Source organism: Pituophis catenifer, unplaced genomic scaffold, assembly GCF_029215685.1.
Source record: "Pituophis catenifer annectens isolate HBS135680 unplaced genomic scaffold, rPitCat1.0.hap2 SCAF_10, whole genome shotgun sequence".
Classification (NCBI taxonomy): domain Eukaryota; kingdom Metazoa; phylum Chordata; class Lepidosauria; order Squamata; family Colubridae; genus Pituophis; species Pituophis catenifer.
Window position 1 is genome coordinate 11,517,421 of NW_027256890.1, and position 18,075 is coordinate 11,535,495.

The window sequence follows — 18,075 nt, forward strand, 5'->3', positions numbered from 1 at the left end:
ACACAGTCCTTTCGGCAGTCCCAAGAAGGCCCCATACCCATCTGCACCCTGATTCAGGTGACCCCCCCCTCCGAGGGTACAATCAACCCCCCCAAGTGGCCTCAACGACTCTCGAGAGAGAGCTAACGACCGACCTTCGGAGTGTTAAGGACCAAGATGGCTGCAAAGAATATAAATCCTTCCATTCCCCACCATTCAGTCAGAACTGAAGAAGCTTCTTGGATGAGAAGCTGGGCGGCAAAAAAAAAAAAAAAAAAAAAAAAAAAAAAAAAAAAAACCACCAACCCAAAACCTAAGCACCTACCCCACGCACACACATTCAATTATATTCAAGTCACAGAGTGTCCGGGACATTGCCATGTTAGGACATACCCCTATTACTGTGTGTGTCTGTGTACATTAACACAAGATACATACATATACATACAGTAATCTAGGCTAAGGGGGGGGGGCTTCTTCCTAATAGATCTTAGCCTATAATTACTGTGTCTGTATTAAGAGACAGACACATAGTAGTAATATAGGCTAAGATCTATTAGGAAGAAGGCCCCCCCCCCCCCTTAGCCTAGATTACTGTATGTATCTTGTGTTAATGTACACAGATACACACAGTAATAGGTATGTTCCCTAATCCAGGGCTGGGCAAATGTGGCCCCTTTTGCAACCTGTGGACTTCAACTCCCAGAATTCCTGAGACAGCCAAGCTGTCTCAGGAATTCTGGGAGTTGAAGTCCACAGGTTGCAAAAGGGGCCACATTTGCCCAGCCCTGCCCTAATCTATGGTAATATGTTTATTGCATCTACATATTACCATACATTAAGGTGTGTACTCCATATTAAGGTTACGAGTTCTGGGCTGCAAAAGTAGGAGCAAGCCACTAGTGCAAGGGTGGGTAACTCTGGCCCTTTTACAACCTGTGGACTTCAACTCCCAGAATTCCTGAGACAGCTTGGCTGTCTCAGGAATTCTGGGAGTTGAAGTCCACAGGTTGTAAAAGGGCCACAGTTACCCACCCCTGCACTAGAGGGCAGCTAAACTTTATTTTGGCGCCCTCTAGTGGCCTGCCATGTTTTTGCAGCCCAGAGCTGGTAAATCCTTAGAGCAGTCTTTTTCCAAACTTGGCAACTTTTTTAAGAGGTACGGGCTTTCAACTCCCAGAATTACTCGGGAGTTGAAGTCACCTCACCTCTGACAAGTTTGCAAAACACTGCCCTCGCTCGTACACACAATAATATACATCCAGCTACGAAAACAAATACTGTACCTTTACAGGGAGGATACATCCGATGAAGGTGTGGCTAACTGATGAGGGCTTATAAATCCGAAATAAATCTATCTTAGTCTCCTTAGTCTCCCAATGGACAGCAGGGAGCTTGCTGGCTGCTGGAAAAAAAAAAGCCTAGAAACTAATGGATTGGGATTTCACTGAACTAGGGCTGCATAAAAATCTTGGTTTACGTAGGAAGAACCTGGATAAAGAGAAATACATACATACATACATATATATAGTTGTCTTCTTAAGTTTTAGTGGGTGTGCATATGCAAAAAATTAAAATCTCAGGTGTTTTCCCGCATCATTGTAAGGATTTTTAGATGATTTTAAGCTGGGATTTTAACCAGAATTTTAAACATTTTAACCAACTTATTTACAATGACGCGGGAAAACACCCGACATTTTAATTTTTTGCATATTTTATATATATAATAAATATAATATAATATAATATAATATAATATAATATAATATAATATAATATAATATATATATATATATATATATATATATATATATATATATATATATATATATATATATATATATATATATATATATATGTAGGTCTTTGGTTATTCGGGTCTTCTCCCACGTAGAATTGGAAGTGTCTTGGCGACGTTTCGACGAAGTCTCATTCGTCATCTTCAGGCTGGTGTTCTCGGCTTCGTGCTTCCAGGAGAAGCCGAGAACACCAGCCTGAAGATGACGAATGAGACTTCGTCGAAACGTCGCCAAGACACTTCCAATTCTACGTGGGAGAAGACCCAAATAACCAAAGACCTACATACAAACACCTGCGAAAACCTGAGAAAACATATATATATAAATATATATATATATATATATATATATATATATATATATATATATATATATATATATATATATATATATTTGTTTTCTGAGGTTTTCGCTGGTGTTTATATGTAGGTCTTTGGTTATTCGGGTTTTCTCCCGCGTAAAATTGGAGGTTTCTTGGCAACGTTTCGACGAAGTCTCATTCGTCATCATGATGACGAATGAGACTTCGTCGAAACGTTGCCAAGAAACCTCCAATTTTACGCGGGGAGAAAACCCGAATAACCAAAGACCTATATATATAAATATATATATATATATACACACACACACATACACACACAGAGTATTTTTCGGAGTATAAGATGCACCTTTTCCCGCCCTAAAAGGGGGTGAAAATTTAGGTGTGTCTTATACACTGAATGTAGCCCTGCCCACCCACTGGCCCCCACCCTTTGGCCTCTACCTCCTTGCAGCAAGAAGAAACCGCCCGTTTCAGCTTCAGCACATCCTGATTAGCACAAGTGGATTGGATCGGCCTCCTGACTCTCAACTGATTTGCTCTCAGCTGTTTTGCGCAGGCCTCTGCTGCTTGCTGCAAGGAGGAAAATTGCTAGGAGCAGATTTTTTTTTTTTTTCTCCTTGTGCTAATCAAGCTACGCTGAAAACGCAAATGAAAATAAAGCAGGCTGTTTGCTTTTTGCTGCAACGAGGCAAAATTGCTGGGAGGCAGATTTCTTTTTCTTGTTTTCCTCACCCAAAAAGGTAGGTGCGTCTTATAGTCTGGTGCATCCTATACTCTGGAAAATACGGTACACATGTGTGCTCGACTTACCTGTGGGTGGAACAGCCACAGAATATGTGGCAGGACAGCCTCTGGATCTTTCCCCAATTTGGGGTTTCAAAAACAAGCGCCGCTGACAATAAAACAGCCATTTTTTCAAGCACGCAAACCCCCTCGTCCCGAGACCATCGCTTGATAAAGAGATTTTATTTACAAGAACGCTTCCCAAAGTCCAACACCTTCTCCAGATGTTGCGAGATCTCCAGATGTTGTAGGTAGCGTTGGTGCCTCCTCCAGAAAAGCAGCGTTGAACCAGGTGCAAGGAATGGACTCCCCACCCCCAGTTCTGAACTCTGCACGTGGGCTAAAGCCAGTGTTACTACCTTCTGGATCTTGGGCTACGGCCTTTGCGATTACCTCCTGATTCTTGCCTATCTATCGTGGTTCCTGTGGGCGACCATCCCTTCTACGATCAGGGTGACCGACTTCAGGGGTGGGCTGCTGGGGGATTCGCAGAGGTTCGGGAGAATCTCTAGCTAAGATTTTGCGCAGTTTGGAGAACCCCCCAAATCCCACTTCTGGCTGGCCCCGCCCACCCCTTCCCTCCCTGGAGTTACCACGTGGCCCGTTTTGGATGTAGCTAAGTGCAGGGCACGTGCAGAGGCTCGGGGAGGGTGAAAAACGGGCCTACCAGAAGTTTGGTGAGGCCCGTTTCCGGCCTCCAGAGGGCCTCTGGTGCCTGGGGAGGCCATTTTCGCCCTCACAGAGGCTCAAAGAAAGCCTCCAGAGCCTGGGGAGGGCAAAAACACACACACACCTGCCGCCGCCATGGTGCAGGAGGCTGACTAGGGCAGTGGTTCTCAACCTGTGGGTCAGGACCCCTTTGGGGATCGAACGACCCTTTCACAGGGGTCACCTAAGACCATCGGAAAACACATATTTTCAATGATTTTAGGAATAATTTTATGGTTGGGGGTCACCACAACACAAGGAACAGTATTAAAGGGTCGCAGCATTAGGAAGGTTGAGAACCACTGGACTAGGGCATCCCTGGAAACCCTTGCTGAAATTTTTGAAGCCCACCCCTGATCTCTTCGTTCCTACAGTGGTGTTATGAGAGGTATTGAAAGACCCCCACGCGGCCCCCTTCTGCTGCTGTCTGCTTGGCCAGCCCGAATCCTCCCCCAAGAGCTCTGCAGGATCTCCATCCTTGAGGTTCCCCTTCTCCACGGCCCAGCTAAGTTGGGTCTTCCCTTGTCCCAAAGGTGATTTTTTTCAAGGGGCCACTGGATTTTCTTTCTTCTTCTTTTTTTTTTTTTTAATTTGATTTATATGCCGCCCTTCTCCGGAGACTCAGGGCGGCTTACAATGCGCTAAGCAAAAGCCTTCATTCTTTTGTATATTTATACAAAGTCAGCTTATTGCCCCCACAAACTGGGTCCTCATTTCACCTACCTTAGAAAGGATGGAAGGCTGAGTCAACCTTGAGCCTTGGAGAGATTCGAACCTGCAGAAATTGCAGGCGGCTATGTTAATAACAGGGTGCATTAAACCACTGTACTACCAAGGCTCCTTCTTGAAGACGTTTCGCTTCTCATCCAAAAAAGCTTCTCGGATGAGAAGCGAAACATTTTTGAAGAAAAGGAAAAAAAACCAGAAAGTCCAGCTGCCACTTGTGGGGAAAAAAAGGACCTTTGGGACAACCATGACTTGGGACAATGAAAAATCTCCACGGACGTTCCACAGACTGCCTTCTTCTTGTGCCTCCACAGACACAGAACTTCTTCCCAACGCTGCCTAGATGTTGTCATAGGGGACCACGAGGCCGATATTGTAGTTGTAGCCGATCATTTCGTTGTAAGAGGAGCGGCAGATGGGAAGGACGCTCTCCGCCACCAACTGGTCCACGGAGAACTCGTAGGCGTAGATGACGCCTCGATGCCTGTTGAGAGAGGAGCAGTGAGAGAGAGAGAGAAGGGAAAAGAAAGTACCGTATTTTTTCGGACTATAAGAGGCACTTTTTTGTTCTCCCAAAAGGGGGCGAAAATGTCCGTGCGTCTTAGAGACCGAATATTGCCGAAGCCCCGCCCACCCGCCATATGTTTGAGCTCCGCACGACCTGTTTTCAGTTTTGGTGGCTTTTTGGGCCTGTTTTCAGGGCTTTTTTTTTGGCCTGTTTTTGAGGCTTTTGGGGCCCCGTTTTTGAGGCTTTTTTCAGCCTGTTTTCGGGGCTTTTTTTGGCCCGTTTTTGAAAATGGATAAAGTACCACTGGGAAAGTGGTCAGCTCTCACCTTCGGTGAGCGGTCAAGTCGTCATCCGTGATGCTGGCGCCCCGGGGAGTTTTTTCATTGGGGACGTTGGCCGTGATGAGGCTGTGGGAGTTGAAGCGGAGGTGGCGAACTGGGTGCCTGGAAAAAAAGGGACACGCAGAGTCTATCAGGGAATAGGAATAGGAATAGGAATTAGAAATAGAATAGAATAGAATAGAATAGGAATAGAATAATAGAATAGAATAGAATAGAATAGAATAGAATAGAATAGAATAGAATAGAATAGAATAGAATAGAATTAAGGAGCAGAGTAGAGTAGAGTTGAAAATGAATAGAATAGAATAGAATAGAATAGAATAGAATAGAATAGAATAGAATAGAATAGAATAGAATAGAATAGAATAGAATTAAGGAGTAGAGTAGAGTAGAGTTGAAAATGAATAGAATAGAATAGAATAGAATAGAATAGAATAGAATAGAATAGAATAGAATAGAATAGAATAGAATAGAATAGAATAGAATAAGAGGAGAGGAGAGGAGAGGAGAGGAGAGGAGAGGAGATTATAGAATGGAAGGGGAGGAGAGGAGAGGAGAGGAGGTAAGGTAAGGTAAGGTAAGGTAAGGTAAGGTAAGGTAAGGTAAGGTAAGGGAAGGGAAGGGAAGGGAAGGGAAGAGAAGAGAAGAGAAGAGAAGAGAAGAGAAGAGAAGAGAAGAGAAGAGAAGAGAAGAGAAGAGAAGAGAAGAGAAGAGAAGAGAAGAGAAGAGAAGAGAAGAGAAGAGAAGAGAAGAGAAGGAAGGAGAATGGAATGGAATGGAATGAAGAAAGAGTAAAGTAGAGTAGAGTAGAGTAGAATAATATCAATATAAAATTAGAATAGAACAGAACATAATAGAATAGAATAGAATAAAATAAAATAGAATAGAGCTGGAAGGGACCTTGGAGGTCTTCTAGTCCAGCCCCCTGCTCCAGCAGGAGAACCTATGGTCAGACCTGGAAGCCATCTTTTCACCTTTGAGCCTTCAGGCCTGCCACAAATCCTGCTGTGGGAAAATGGGAGGGGGGGGGATTGTATGGAGTGGAGATATATGTAGTCAAAATAACATTCTTCCTAGAAAGTCAAGGCCACTCTTCCCTGCAGCTGTGCTGAGAAGATTGAGGAGGCATCTTCTGTTCCGGAGGGTACCTGATTGGTTCAGGTGATGGACATGTGGGTGCAGGAGGAAGGGACTTGAACTTTCTTTTGGGGGAGGAAAACCCCGAAGCTCTCAGATTCGGGTTTTCCCAGATGCGCCAATACGACATCTCTAATAAAATGGAACTTTGAGGAAACTCAAGTCTTGGAGTTTGATTTCGTTGAGGGTGTTACTTGGCACCTTGACACCTATGCTATTCCAGAGAAGTGACTGTCCAGTCTCTTTTCAAAAACCTCCAGTCATGGAGTGCCACAACTTCCGGTGGCAAGCTGTTCCACTAGTTAATTGTCCCCATCACTGACGGTTGCTAATTTAACCGCCGCAGAGATTCACTCAGCAACGGTGGCAAGAAAAGGTTGTAAAATGGAGAAAAACTGCTTAGCAATTGCCTCGCTTAGCAACTGGGCTCAATTGTGGTTGTAAGTTGAGGACTACCGACGTATGAAAATCTCAAAGCCCCACTTATTTTTTTTTTAAAAAAAACATCTCTCTCCAGGGCATGGAGGATGTCCCATAACGCCTCTCGAAGCGAACACAAGTCTGTCTGTCTTGTGATATAAGAGAGAGAGAGACAGAGACAGAGACAGAGACAGAGAAAAAGAGAAAGAGAGAAAGAGAGAGAGAGGGAGAGAAGATAGCAGAAAACTATATTTCTAAAAGCAGAAAAATAGTTTTGAGCGCCCTCAAGTGGATCCTTTCTGAAATGCAGCTGGAGCAGGAAGAAATGGAATAAGAAAAATAGTTAAGAAAGGAGGAGGAGGAGGAGGAGGAGGAGGAGGAGGAGGAGGAGGAGGAGGAGGAGGAGGAGGAGGAGGAGGAGGAGGAGGAGGAGGAGGAGGAGGAGGAGGAGGAGGAGGAGAAGTGGTGGGAGCTTCATCCCTGGAAGCTTTAAAAGAAGAGAATGGACTGCCATCTGTCAGAAATGGTGTAGGGTGTCCTGCTTGGGCGGGGGGTTGGACTAGATGACCTCCAAGGTCCCTTCCAACTGTGTTAATCCTGTTAAAGCAGGTAGGATCTCACCTGGCGTGCATTTCCCAGAGCTTGTTGCCCATCCGCTGGTCCCACACGCAGACCAGCCCTTCCTCTCCGCCGCTGACCACCTTCCAGTCGTCCATCTGCACCGCCGAGACCCCCAACTGATGGCCGCAAAGCGAGGAGACAGGCTCACTTCTGCGGAGGTCGTACACCATCACCCTGACAAAGCAAGACAAGGGGCTGTCAATATTTAAGGGGGTGGATGGGGAGATCATACCTGCCCATCCTGCAGGCTTAAATAGGAGGGCAATCTACTAGTCCCTAAGAAGAAACACTGTCTGGTGTTTGAGCTTTTGGTCCCATTTCTTTCTCCCAAACAAGAGGATGCAGATCGCCATTGAATACAGGTGGTCTTGCACTTACGACCACACTTGAGCCCAGAATTTAATTTAATTTAATTTAATTTAATATTTAAATTTATATACCGCCCTTCTCCCGAAGGACTCAGGGCGGTAAACAGCCAGAAGTAAAAAACATCAAATACAAAATATAAAAACAATTGAAAAATGAATTAAACAATTTGGCCTGACAGTTAAAATCCCCCATTAAAAATCCAAATTAAAATACAAAATTGGAGAGATCAGGCCAGCCCGACTTGATGAAATAAAAAGGTTTTGAGGGCCCGATGGAAAGTACGTAAGTCCGGAATTGTCCGTATCTCCAGGGAGAGCTCGTTCCAGAGGGCTCCAATTTATGTTGCTAAGTGAGAAATTTGGCGAGTTTTGTCCCACGTTTTATGACTTTTCCTGCCACATTTGGCAACCGACTCACATTTATGACGGGCTGCAGTGTCCAGAGGTCACGCGATCCCCTTTTAGCGACCTTCTGATGGGTCAAGTCAACGGGGGAAGCCCGATTCACTTAACCTTGTGACTAACTTACCAAGGGCAGTGACTCACTTAACAACTATAGTAAGGAAAGTCGTAAAACGGGGACAAAACTCACTGCCTCACTTAGCGATGGAAATTTGGGGCTCAACTATGGTCGTAACTTGAGGGTTTACCTGCAGATGGAAAGACTACAGGGTTAAGTCTAGAGGCCCTCATCAAACAGACTAATAAGCCGTGTGATCTAGTTATTTGCCTTCATCTGAACCAACGAGGTATTTTCTGGCACGCGAGGCTTTCTTGGAGCGGTTCCACAGCGACAAAGCTAAACTGGATCTGGATATGGCAGTTCCACTTACCGTGTTTTTCGGTATATAAGACGCACTCCCCCCCTAAAAGAGGGTGAAAATTTGGGTGCGTCTTATACACTGAGTGAAGCCCCCACCCACCTGCTGGCCCCCATTCTTTGGCCTCTGCCTCCCAGCAATTTACCTCCTTGCAGCAAACAGCCCGTTTCAGCTTCAGCACAGCCTGATTAGCACAAGCAGCTGATTGTCGGTTGGATCAGCCTCCCGACCCTCAGCTGTTTCAGGCTGCAGGGATTGCCATTGCCTATTGCCGCGCGGGCCTCTGCTGTTTGCTGCAAGGAGGCAAATTGCTCGGAGCAGATTTTTTTTTTCTTCCTTGTGCTAATCAGACTGTACTGAAACTGAAACAGGCTATTTGCTGTTTGCTGCAAGGAGGCCAACTGCTGGGAGGCAGAGGCAGATTTTTTTTTTCTTGTTTTCCTCCCCAAAAACGGTAGGTGCGTCTTACAGTCCGGAATGTTTTATAAAAATAACGGTAGCTCTCTCAAGGATCAGCAATCCTTCTGGGAGTAGGTCTAATTCCCTTCTACAGCCAGCCGCCATCGCCGCTTAACTGCATAACGTTAAAACGGGAGCCCAGATGATCAGAAGCGAAGCCGATCTGACTCACAACTTTCGAACCTCTTGGGGGCCCCCACAGCCCAGGATGGTGGTGTTAGGAAAAGCCAATCAACAGCTTGTGCTGGGAGTATCGCGTCGGCTTTATCAAAATGAGAAATCGATGTATGATTTCATGGGGATCCGTCAGGAGCAGAACAATCCTGCGTGAGGATTGATGGAAAGTGTCTTGGTAAATTACCCTCTGGAGGCAAATGGAGAGGCCAATCTTCTGTAGCCTGGATGGGTTGGACTCTTAACACCCAGCAGCCAGGCAAGACATGGGGGTGGGGGAAGAAAGAAAGAAAGAAAGAAAGAAAGAAAGAAAGAAGAGAAAGAAAGAAAGAAAGAAAGAAAGAAAGAAAGAAAGAAAGGAAGGAAGGAAGGAAGGAAGGAAGGAAGGAAGGAAGGAAGGAAGGAAGGAAGGAAGGAAAAGAAAGAAAGAAAGAAAGAAAGAAAGAAAGAAAGAAAGAAGAAAAGAAAGAAAGGAAGGAAGGAAGGAAGGAAGGAAGGAAGGAAGGAAGGAAGGAAGGAAGGGAAGGAAGGAAGGAAGGAAGGAAGGAAGGAAAAGGAAAGAAAGAAAGAAGAAAGAAAGAAAGAAAGGAAGAAAGGAAGAAAGAAAGAAAGGAAGGAAGGAAGGAAGGAAGGAAGGAAGGAAGGAAGGAAGGAAGGAAGGAAAAGAAAGAAAGAAAGAAAGAAAGAAAGAAAGAAAGAAAGAAAGGAAGAAAGGAAGAAAGAAAGAAAGAAAGAAAGGAAGGAAGGAAGGAAGGAAGGAAGGGAAGGAGAAATTGCCACCCATCCTGAACATGCATTTTCTAAACTTTCACCAAACATAAAATGCCCAACGAATAGGCAACCTGATGTGCTGCAGATGTTTTTGGTCTTCCATTTCCACCAGTTTCAGGCAGAAGGGCCAATGATGAGGAAGCGTGGAAGGTGCAATCCATAACACCTGAAATACATCAACTTGCTTACCCTTTGTCTTGATTTAAGCGATGCATTAAGGCTTAAGCCATAACTCGGTTTTGGCTGAGGGAGGAAGAGGAGGAGGAGGAGGAGGGAGGAGGAGGAGGAGGAGGAGGAGGAGGAGGAGGAGGGAGGAGGGGGAAGGAGGAAGAAGAGGGGGGGAGGAGGAGGGGGGAAAAGGAAGACGAAAAGGAGGAGGAGGAGAGGAAGAGGAAGAGGAAAAGGAAAGGAGGAGGAAGAGGAAGAAGAGGAAAAGGAGGAGGAGGAGGAGGAGAGGAAGAGGAAGAAAGAAAGCAAGAAAACAAGAAAGCAAAAAAAGCAAAAAAGAAAGAAAGAAAAAAGGAAGGAAGGAAAGAAAGAAATAAGGGAGAGAGGGGAGGGAGGGAGAAAAAGAAAGAGAGAGAGAAAGAGAAGAAAGAAGGGAGAGAGGGAGGATGAAAGAAAGAAAGAAAGAGAGAGAGAGAGAGAGAGAGAGAGAGAGAAAGAAAGAAAGAAAGAAAGAAAGAAAGAAAGAAAGAAAGAAAGAAAGAAAGAAAGAAAGAAAGAAAGAAAAAAGACAACTTGTGAACTGGAGCCCACCAAGGAGAGCAGTGGCGGTGCCAGGACTTCCATTGTTCAGCATTCCTGCTCTGATCCAAAAATAAGCCCTCCCTTTAGCCTCCTTTAATGAAACCGCTCCACGGGAGCCGGCGAATAACTCTATTCCGACAATTAGAGCAAGAGAAAAAAGAAAAAAGAAAGAAAGAAAGACAACAAAAGTCTCCAGCCGCGCGGGAACCATCTGACAGGTTGGAAGGAGGAAGGGCGCGCGGATGGGCTGGGCCTCTCCCAACACCTCCGCCGGTGCCTGCCGCTTGTCAGAACATCCACAGATGGAGTCAACAAAGCCCCCCGTCCTCCTTCCTCCGGTTCCGAGGGAGGAAGAAGCTCGGCAAAAAGTCCTTCCCGGGCACCGGCAGAAGCCTTTCCAGCCCCCATCCCTGACGGTGCCCGCACGCGGGGCCTGGCTCGCTGCCCGCTGGCGCCACGTATGCTAATGAGCCTTGCCTTCAGATTTCCCCCAGCCCTGGCAGAGGCTTTGTGGCTTCATTAGCGGAGAGCGGGCTTCCAGGCGCCGGTGCCCAGGGAAAACAAGAGACGCGCGTTTCGAGTTGTTTTCCGACGTCTTCCCAACCTGCCTCCTCTCTCCTGGCTCTGGATCGGCGGCTCCAGGCTGCTCCTTCCTCTCGGATACGGAATTATTTATTTATTTATTTATTTGATTTATATGCCGCCCTTCTCCGGAGACTCAGGGCGGCTTACAATGCGTTAAGCAATAGTATAGAAGCCTTGATAGTACAGTGGTTTAGTGCACCCTGTTATTAAGACCAGCTGCCTGCAATTTTTGCTGGTTCGAATCTCTCCAAGGCTCAAGGTTGACTCAGCCTTTCTAAGGTAGGTGAAATGAGGACCCAGATTGTGGGGGCAATAAGCTGACTTTGTATAAATATACAAAAGGATGAAGGCTATTGCTTAACGCATTGTAAGCCGCCCTGAGTCTCCGGAGAAGGGCGGCATATAAATCAAATTAAAAAAAAAAAATAGCCTTCATCCTTTTGTATATTTATACAAAGTCAGCTTATTGCCCCCACAATCCGGGTCCTCATTTTACCTACCTCGGAAGGATGGAAGGCTGAGTCAACCTTGAGCCTGGTGAGAATTGAACTCGCAGTAATTGCAGGCAGCTGGATGTTAAATGCTGCCTTAGTAGGAGGCATTAGCCTCCTACGCCACTCAGGCATTTGATTTTATTAAACTTGTATGCCGCCCTCTCTCCCAAAGGACTCAGGGCGGCTCACGACGATAAAAAACACATAAAATTCACTATTCAAATATAAAAAACCATACAATCGCCTTTAAAAAAACCCTTCAGTCCAATCCGGCCAGGCCAAATAACCATGTTTTGAGGTCACGGCGGAAAGAACGAAGGTCACGGTGCCACAGAGCCTGAGTGGCGCAGCAGACTAACGTTACTGTTAAACGTAGTATTTAGCTGCCAGCTGCCTGCAATTACTGCGAGTTCAATTCTCACCAGGCTCAAGGTTGACTCAGCCTTCCATCCTTTCGAGGTAGGTAAAATGAGGACCCGGTTTGTGGGGGCAATAAGCTGACTTTGTATAAAAAAAAGAACACCGCTTAGGGGGGACCGAAAGCCCTACTAAGCAGGTATATACAAAAGTATGAAGGCTATTGCTTAACGCATTGTAAGCCGCCCTGAGTCTCCGGAGAAGGGCGGCACATAAATCACAAAAAAAAAAAAAAAGAGAGAGTAGGCGCGCCCACAGAGAAGGCCCGCTCCCTGGGGGTCGCCAGCTGACACTGTCTGGCCGACGGGAACCCAAGGAGGGTCTCCCTGTGAGAGCGCACCGGGCGATGGGGAGCTGTCGCTGGCCGCAGATGGTCCGTCAGGAACCCCGGGCCTAAGCCATGTAGGTGATTACCAGCACCTTGAATCTCACCCGGAGGGCAAGCGGTAGCCAATGCAGGTCCCGCAGGAGGGGTGCAACATGAGAGTGTCGGGAGACTCCCATCACTACCCGCGCGGCCGCATTCTGTACCAGCTGAAGCCTCCGGGTGGTCTTCAACGGCAGCCCCATGTAGAGAGCATTGCAGTAGTCGATCCGGGAGGTGACGAGCGCATGAGTGACTGTGCGCAGGTCATCACGGAATTGGTTGGGGAAAGGGAAGGAATGGAGAATTCTGAGTTTCTCGGAGCAGGGGGGGAAACTGGTTGGCGCCAACTTTGGCCGGGGGGGTGATGGATGGGTAGTGGTGGTCGGACTAGATGGACTACAACAGTGATGGCTAACCTTTTCTGGACCGGGGGCTCAAAGCGCGTACACCCAAACTGCGCACGAATCCCCAAAATGCATAGCACGCACAGCCCCCCGCCCCCACGCATGGCCCCCCACACTTGCCCTGCCCCCCGTGCATGCACGCACAACTGCCGCCCCCCATGCATGCACTTATGGGGCCCCCCCTGCACATGCCCCCACCCCGAGCGTATGTGTCACAGAGACCCAAAGAGCAGCTGGCCGGCGGGAGGCGTGCATGTATGCACAGCAGAGCTGAACTGGGGTGACAGCTCACGTGCCCACAGAGAGGGCGCTGCCATCACGGGTGTAGGGTCTCCTGCGTGGGCAGGGGGTTGGACTAGATGACCTACAAGGTCCCTTCCAACTCTGTTAATCTAATCCTTGACGCATTAGGTAATGGTTGGCTGCTGTTTCCCTTTCTTTTTAAGAGCCCCATCGGTCTCCTCCCCTCTTCCATCTTCGGTGGACGCAGTTGGTCCCCTCCCAGCAGTGTCCTTGGAATATGCCTCCCCCTTCTTCACTGACGGTCACAAAATGAGCCTGGCATGGAAAACCTCACTTCCTGGAAGAGCCAGCCAAGGAAAATTACCCCGAGGGGGGGGAAAAATTCCTGAAGCCAGACGGCTTCGTTTTCCCACCAAACCGCAGCCAAAAACATACATTGGGGCAGTTCTGAGGTCCCTCCAGTTTTTACTTTTATTTTTTTTTAAAGGACTGTTGTCCACCTGAACAGGTTCCAGGTTGGACAGATGAATAGCCTTCTTGTCCTTAGCTTTGCCAGTCATGTTTTAGTTAGTTTTCCCATCTTCTTCCTTACAGTAGTGGCCAAAATTGTGGAAACCTTTTGGGGAAAGTGTATTTTTTGAGGTTTGATGGCTAATAACACCACTTTTTTTTTTTTTTTTTTTGGAGTTTCAAGATAATCCTATTCCACTGCTGGAATGGCCTGGGAAGAGCCCAGACTACCTTAACCCAATTGAAAAATCTATGGAGCCGACGAAAGAAACTGGTTAGTCAGAAGCGACCCAGCAATAAAACCAAGTTAATAGAAGCCATCATTCAATCTTGGTTTCACATTAGAACAACTGCAGAACACAAAAACTTGGTTTACTCCATGGGAAGACATTGTAAGGCCGTCATTTATGCTGAAGGTTACCCAATGGAGCTGGCAGCCGGATTCGGACAGCGATGAGGCTGAGGAAGAACAGGGGCCAGTCCTGGAGGCTGGGGAAGGCCCGGATGAGGGCTCTGCGTCGGAGGCAGAGATGGGGCCAGGGCCATCGGGGAGTGATGCACGGACTCCAGAGCCTCCGGAGACTGATAGGAGTGAGGCAGAGGAACAGGAGGAGCCTGTTCCTAATGCACGCATGAGAAGAGCTGCCAGAAGGCAAGAGCAGCTCAAGCAAAGAGGACAACTCGGGAGTAGGGCCGAGAGATGATTGGCCCCTCCCATAAGGCTTAAAACAGACCAGCCACGGCGTTTGGGCTTTGCCGGAAAACAACGTTGGTAGCTTCGTCTTCTTCTTCGTCTACGTCTTATTTTTGTATCTGTGACTTCTGAAGGTTTGCCAAGAAAGGCCTTTGGCAGTTTGCCTAATTGGACCAAGGTTTGCGATAGGACTGAGGAATTTGTGTTGGGAGGAATTTGCTTTAATTTAGTTGAACGACGCTGGGAATGAAGTTATTCCCAGCCGTTCGAATAAAGTTTGTTTGTTTTTTTCACGGACTGATTTTCCTACTACTCACTTGGGCCTGGGTCACAACAGTGTCATCTCTAAATCAGGAAGCAAATGCTTTTGGACTCATTGCCTCTGTGTTATCACCCTGCCCCACATTTAAATATGCCCCCACAATGTTAGCCCACCAAAGGCAACCCACCCTGGCTTAGATTTACCTTCTGACTTTGTTTCCAGCTACCAGCATGTGGGGGGGACTGTCCTGGAGATTGAGGCATGTGAAGTCACCCAAAGGACCGCCGAGTTGCGTTACACACTGCCCCGTTTCCACGTTGTAGAGGAGAATCTGAAAGAAGCAGCACAGAAACATTTGGGAGGGTCAGCCGAGGACAACGGATGGACTCGTGATTATCTGCAGCTTGGATTTCATACTTCATTTCTTTGGCTCGGTTTTAAGTTTCTGCCACTTATCTTTCGTCCATAGGAGCTGGAACTGGGCAGAACATTCATTGGATTGAATTAAAAAATAAATAAATAAAAAAAAACAGCCGGGTGAGTCATAAAAAGAGAATCATCATTTTTTTTTTTTTAACGACCCCATAATTCCTTGCGGGGTGTGGAGTCTTGGGCAACTGAATGGAGCTGAGTGTTTTACTGGCCGGATGGCCTTCCTGTTGCCAATGCGGAGTTTTGTTCAGCAGATCTATTCTCATTGTGCCCAGAGAGAGAAATGGGTGACCTCGGACCAGTCCCTTTCTCTACATCTAACTCGCCTCACGGGGTTGTTGTTGTAGGGAAAAGAGGAGGAGGAAAGTGTTGCCTTCAGTGAAAATAATAAAGGCGGGATACAAATCAATCAATCAATCAATCAATCAATCAATCAATCAATCAATCTGGGGCTCTAGACTATGCCCTTTTGCCAGGGACCATCTCTGTCCAACAGATACGCCCAACAAAGCCAACCTTCTCAAACCCAACAACTTCCAAGCTCTCGAAATCAAAATTTCTGGACTCCCAGATTGATGCCCTCCCCTTCTGCTTTACGATGAATAATTCAACGTATCCCCGAATGCCTTAAGTCGGCCTTCACCGTGACGTTGAGTTAAAGACCTTGGAGATAAAGAGAAGGGGCGGGGGGGGGGGGGGGGGCGGGGAGAGACGGAGAACAACACAACACAACGGCATCCATTTCGTGGGCGATTCTTCCCGTGTTACAAATCCCTCAACGGCCTTTACTGTCTCGCCCCCCCCCCCCCCCCGCCCCTCATCGCTCGCTCTTTTAATAAGGCTCAGCAAATGGGACGTCGTTGGGCTACGGGAGAGCGGGATCAATTATTCATGGTTTGACTCTTTCTCTGGCACTTGGGCGATGCATTAGCCTAATGCCACCTCTTCGCCAGGATAAAAGTTGGTGTCACTGGGAACTTTTAGCCTCGGGCAAGTAAGGCAGGGTGGGACGGAGAAATGGGCGCAAGGATAAAGAATTGGGTTATTACTTTGTAAATGGCCCCCTTTTTTTTTTTGCAGCCACATCAGCCCCGACGCAAAGATTTGGAAACCGAACATCCATCACCTGCCGCCCAACTCTGTAATTCCAAATCGAGCAATTTAAAAAAAAAAAAAAAAAAAAACTGGAGTATGATCAAAACAAAATCTATCCAGAATCTGGGTAGGAAATGCATTTTGGGTAGTTCACCCCTGGTCGAACCGAGATTAGAGGATGCAAGGCTAAATTAAATGAGTTGCATCTGATTTTTACCATCTTTTATGCCGGGTTTGTTAAGTGGGATCACACGGTCATTAAATGAAATCTGGCTTTTCCTATTGGACGACCAGTTCAATATCAGCCAGCATTGTCCGTCGGCAGCCAAAAAAGCCAATGCCATCCTAAATCGCATTAACAGAGGGATGAAATCAAGATCAAGGGAGGTATTCATACCACCCTATGAAGCCTTAGTAAGACCACACCTAGAATCCTGCACCCAGTTTTGGTCCCCACACTGTAAAAACGATGTGGAGACTCTAGAAAGAGTGCAGAGAAGAGCAACCAGGATGATGAGCGGACTGGAGGCTAAAATATATGATGAACAGTTGCAGGAACTGGGCCTGGCTAGTCTAGGAAAGAGAAGGACCAGGGGAGACAGGAGAGCAGTCTTCCAATATTTGAGGGGCTGCCACAGAGAGGAGGAAGGGGGTCAAGCTATTTTCCAAAGCACCCGAAGGCCACACAAGGAATAATGGATGGAAACTGAACAGGGAGAGATTCAACCTGGAAATAAGGAGAAATTTCCTGACAGTGAGAACAATCAACCCATGGGACAGAAGTTGCCTTCGGAAGTGGTGGGAGCTTCATCACTTGAGACTTTTGAGAAGAGACTGGACTGCCATCTGTCAGAAAGGGTGTAGGGTCTCCTGCTTGGGTGGGAGGTTGGACTAGATGACCTACAAGGTCCCTTCCAACTCTGTTAATCTGTTAAACTTTGCTTGCCGGAAGCCAGATGGGAAAGTCACAAATGGTGATTCCAGGAGACCCCAGGACCCTCGTAAATACATGCTGACTGATAAAATGCCCCAATTCTAATCACGTGACCATGGTCGGGACGCTGCAGCAGTCGTAAGTGTGAGGACGGATTGCAAGTCACTTTTTTTCAGTGCCAGCGTAACTTCAAACAGTCTTTAAACAAATGGTTGTTAAGTTGAGCACTGCCTCTATAACCCCGGCAAAAAGCAGATAATAAATCTACAGATGAGCTAAAATCTGAAAAACCGACATGATGAGGTGAAAAATGAGAGAGAGAGAGAGAGAGAGAGAGAGAGAGAGAGAGAGAGAGAGAGAGAGAGAGAGAGAGAAGAGTGTGGATTTTTAAAAAAACGAAACGGGAGGGAAGGAGAAGAAAACAGTTAATATGCATGAATAATGGATGCTTGATTTAAAAGCAGTTTGCTCCGATATGATGTAATTTTTTGACAAACAGCCAGCCAGCCAGTCTGTCTTGCAATTCCTTGCCGCAGAAAAAAAAAAAACACCCTGCATTTTATGCTATTCCAAAGGTGATTTTTCCACTGGCAGGTGTGTGTGGGCGCATGCCCCCCCCCCCTCTGCTTTGCATTCAGGAGTGGGTTGCTTCTACATCAGCGGCCCATAATAACCCTTTGGGTACCAGGGACCCAAAAGGAAGAGGTTTTCCCACGGACCGGAGGGAGCGTGGTTTTTCGTGCTGCCTGCCTCCCGCGGATGGGGCTTCGCTTGTGTGCGTGGACCAGTTTTTGGCGTGCCGCGGCCAGGTGCCAGTCAACAGACAGGGGGTTGGGGGCCCTTGTCTACGTCAGGGGTGTCAAACCTGAGGGCTGCATTAGCACTAGCGATAGCACTTAGACTTATATACCGCTTCACAGGGCTTTACAGCCCTCTCTAAGTGGTTTACAG

The 18,075-nt window shown here is 47.0% G+C and overlaps 1 protein-coding gene across 1 annotated transcript in view; it reads right to left on the reverse strand.

The window, feature by feature from the left end:
• Positions 1 to 2,766: 2,766 nt before the first annotated feature.
• Positions 2,767 to 18,075, reverse strand: part of FBXW8 (F-box and WD repeat domain containing 8) — a 61,616-nt gene continuing 46,307 nt past the window's right edge. Inside the window, 4 exon segments of the mRNA XM_070951090.1 lie at positions 2,767 to 4,801; positions 5,152 to 5,268; positions 7,345 to 7,518; positions 14,867 to 14,994. Coding sequence (XP_070807191.1) covers positions 4,657 to 4,801; positions 5,152 to 5,268; positions 7,345 to 7,518; positions 14,867 to 14,994 — 564 coding nt within the window. The 3' untranslated portion in view covers positions 2,767 to 4,656.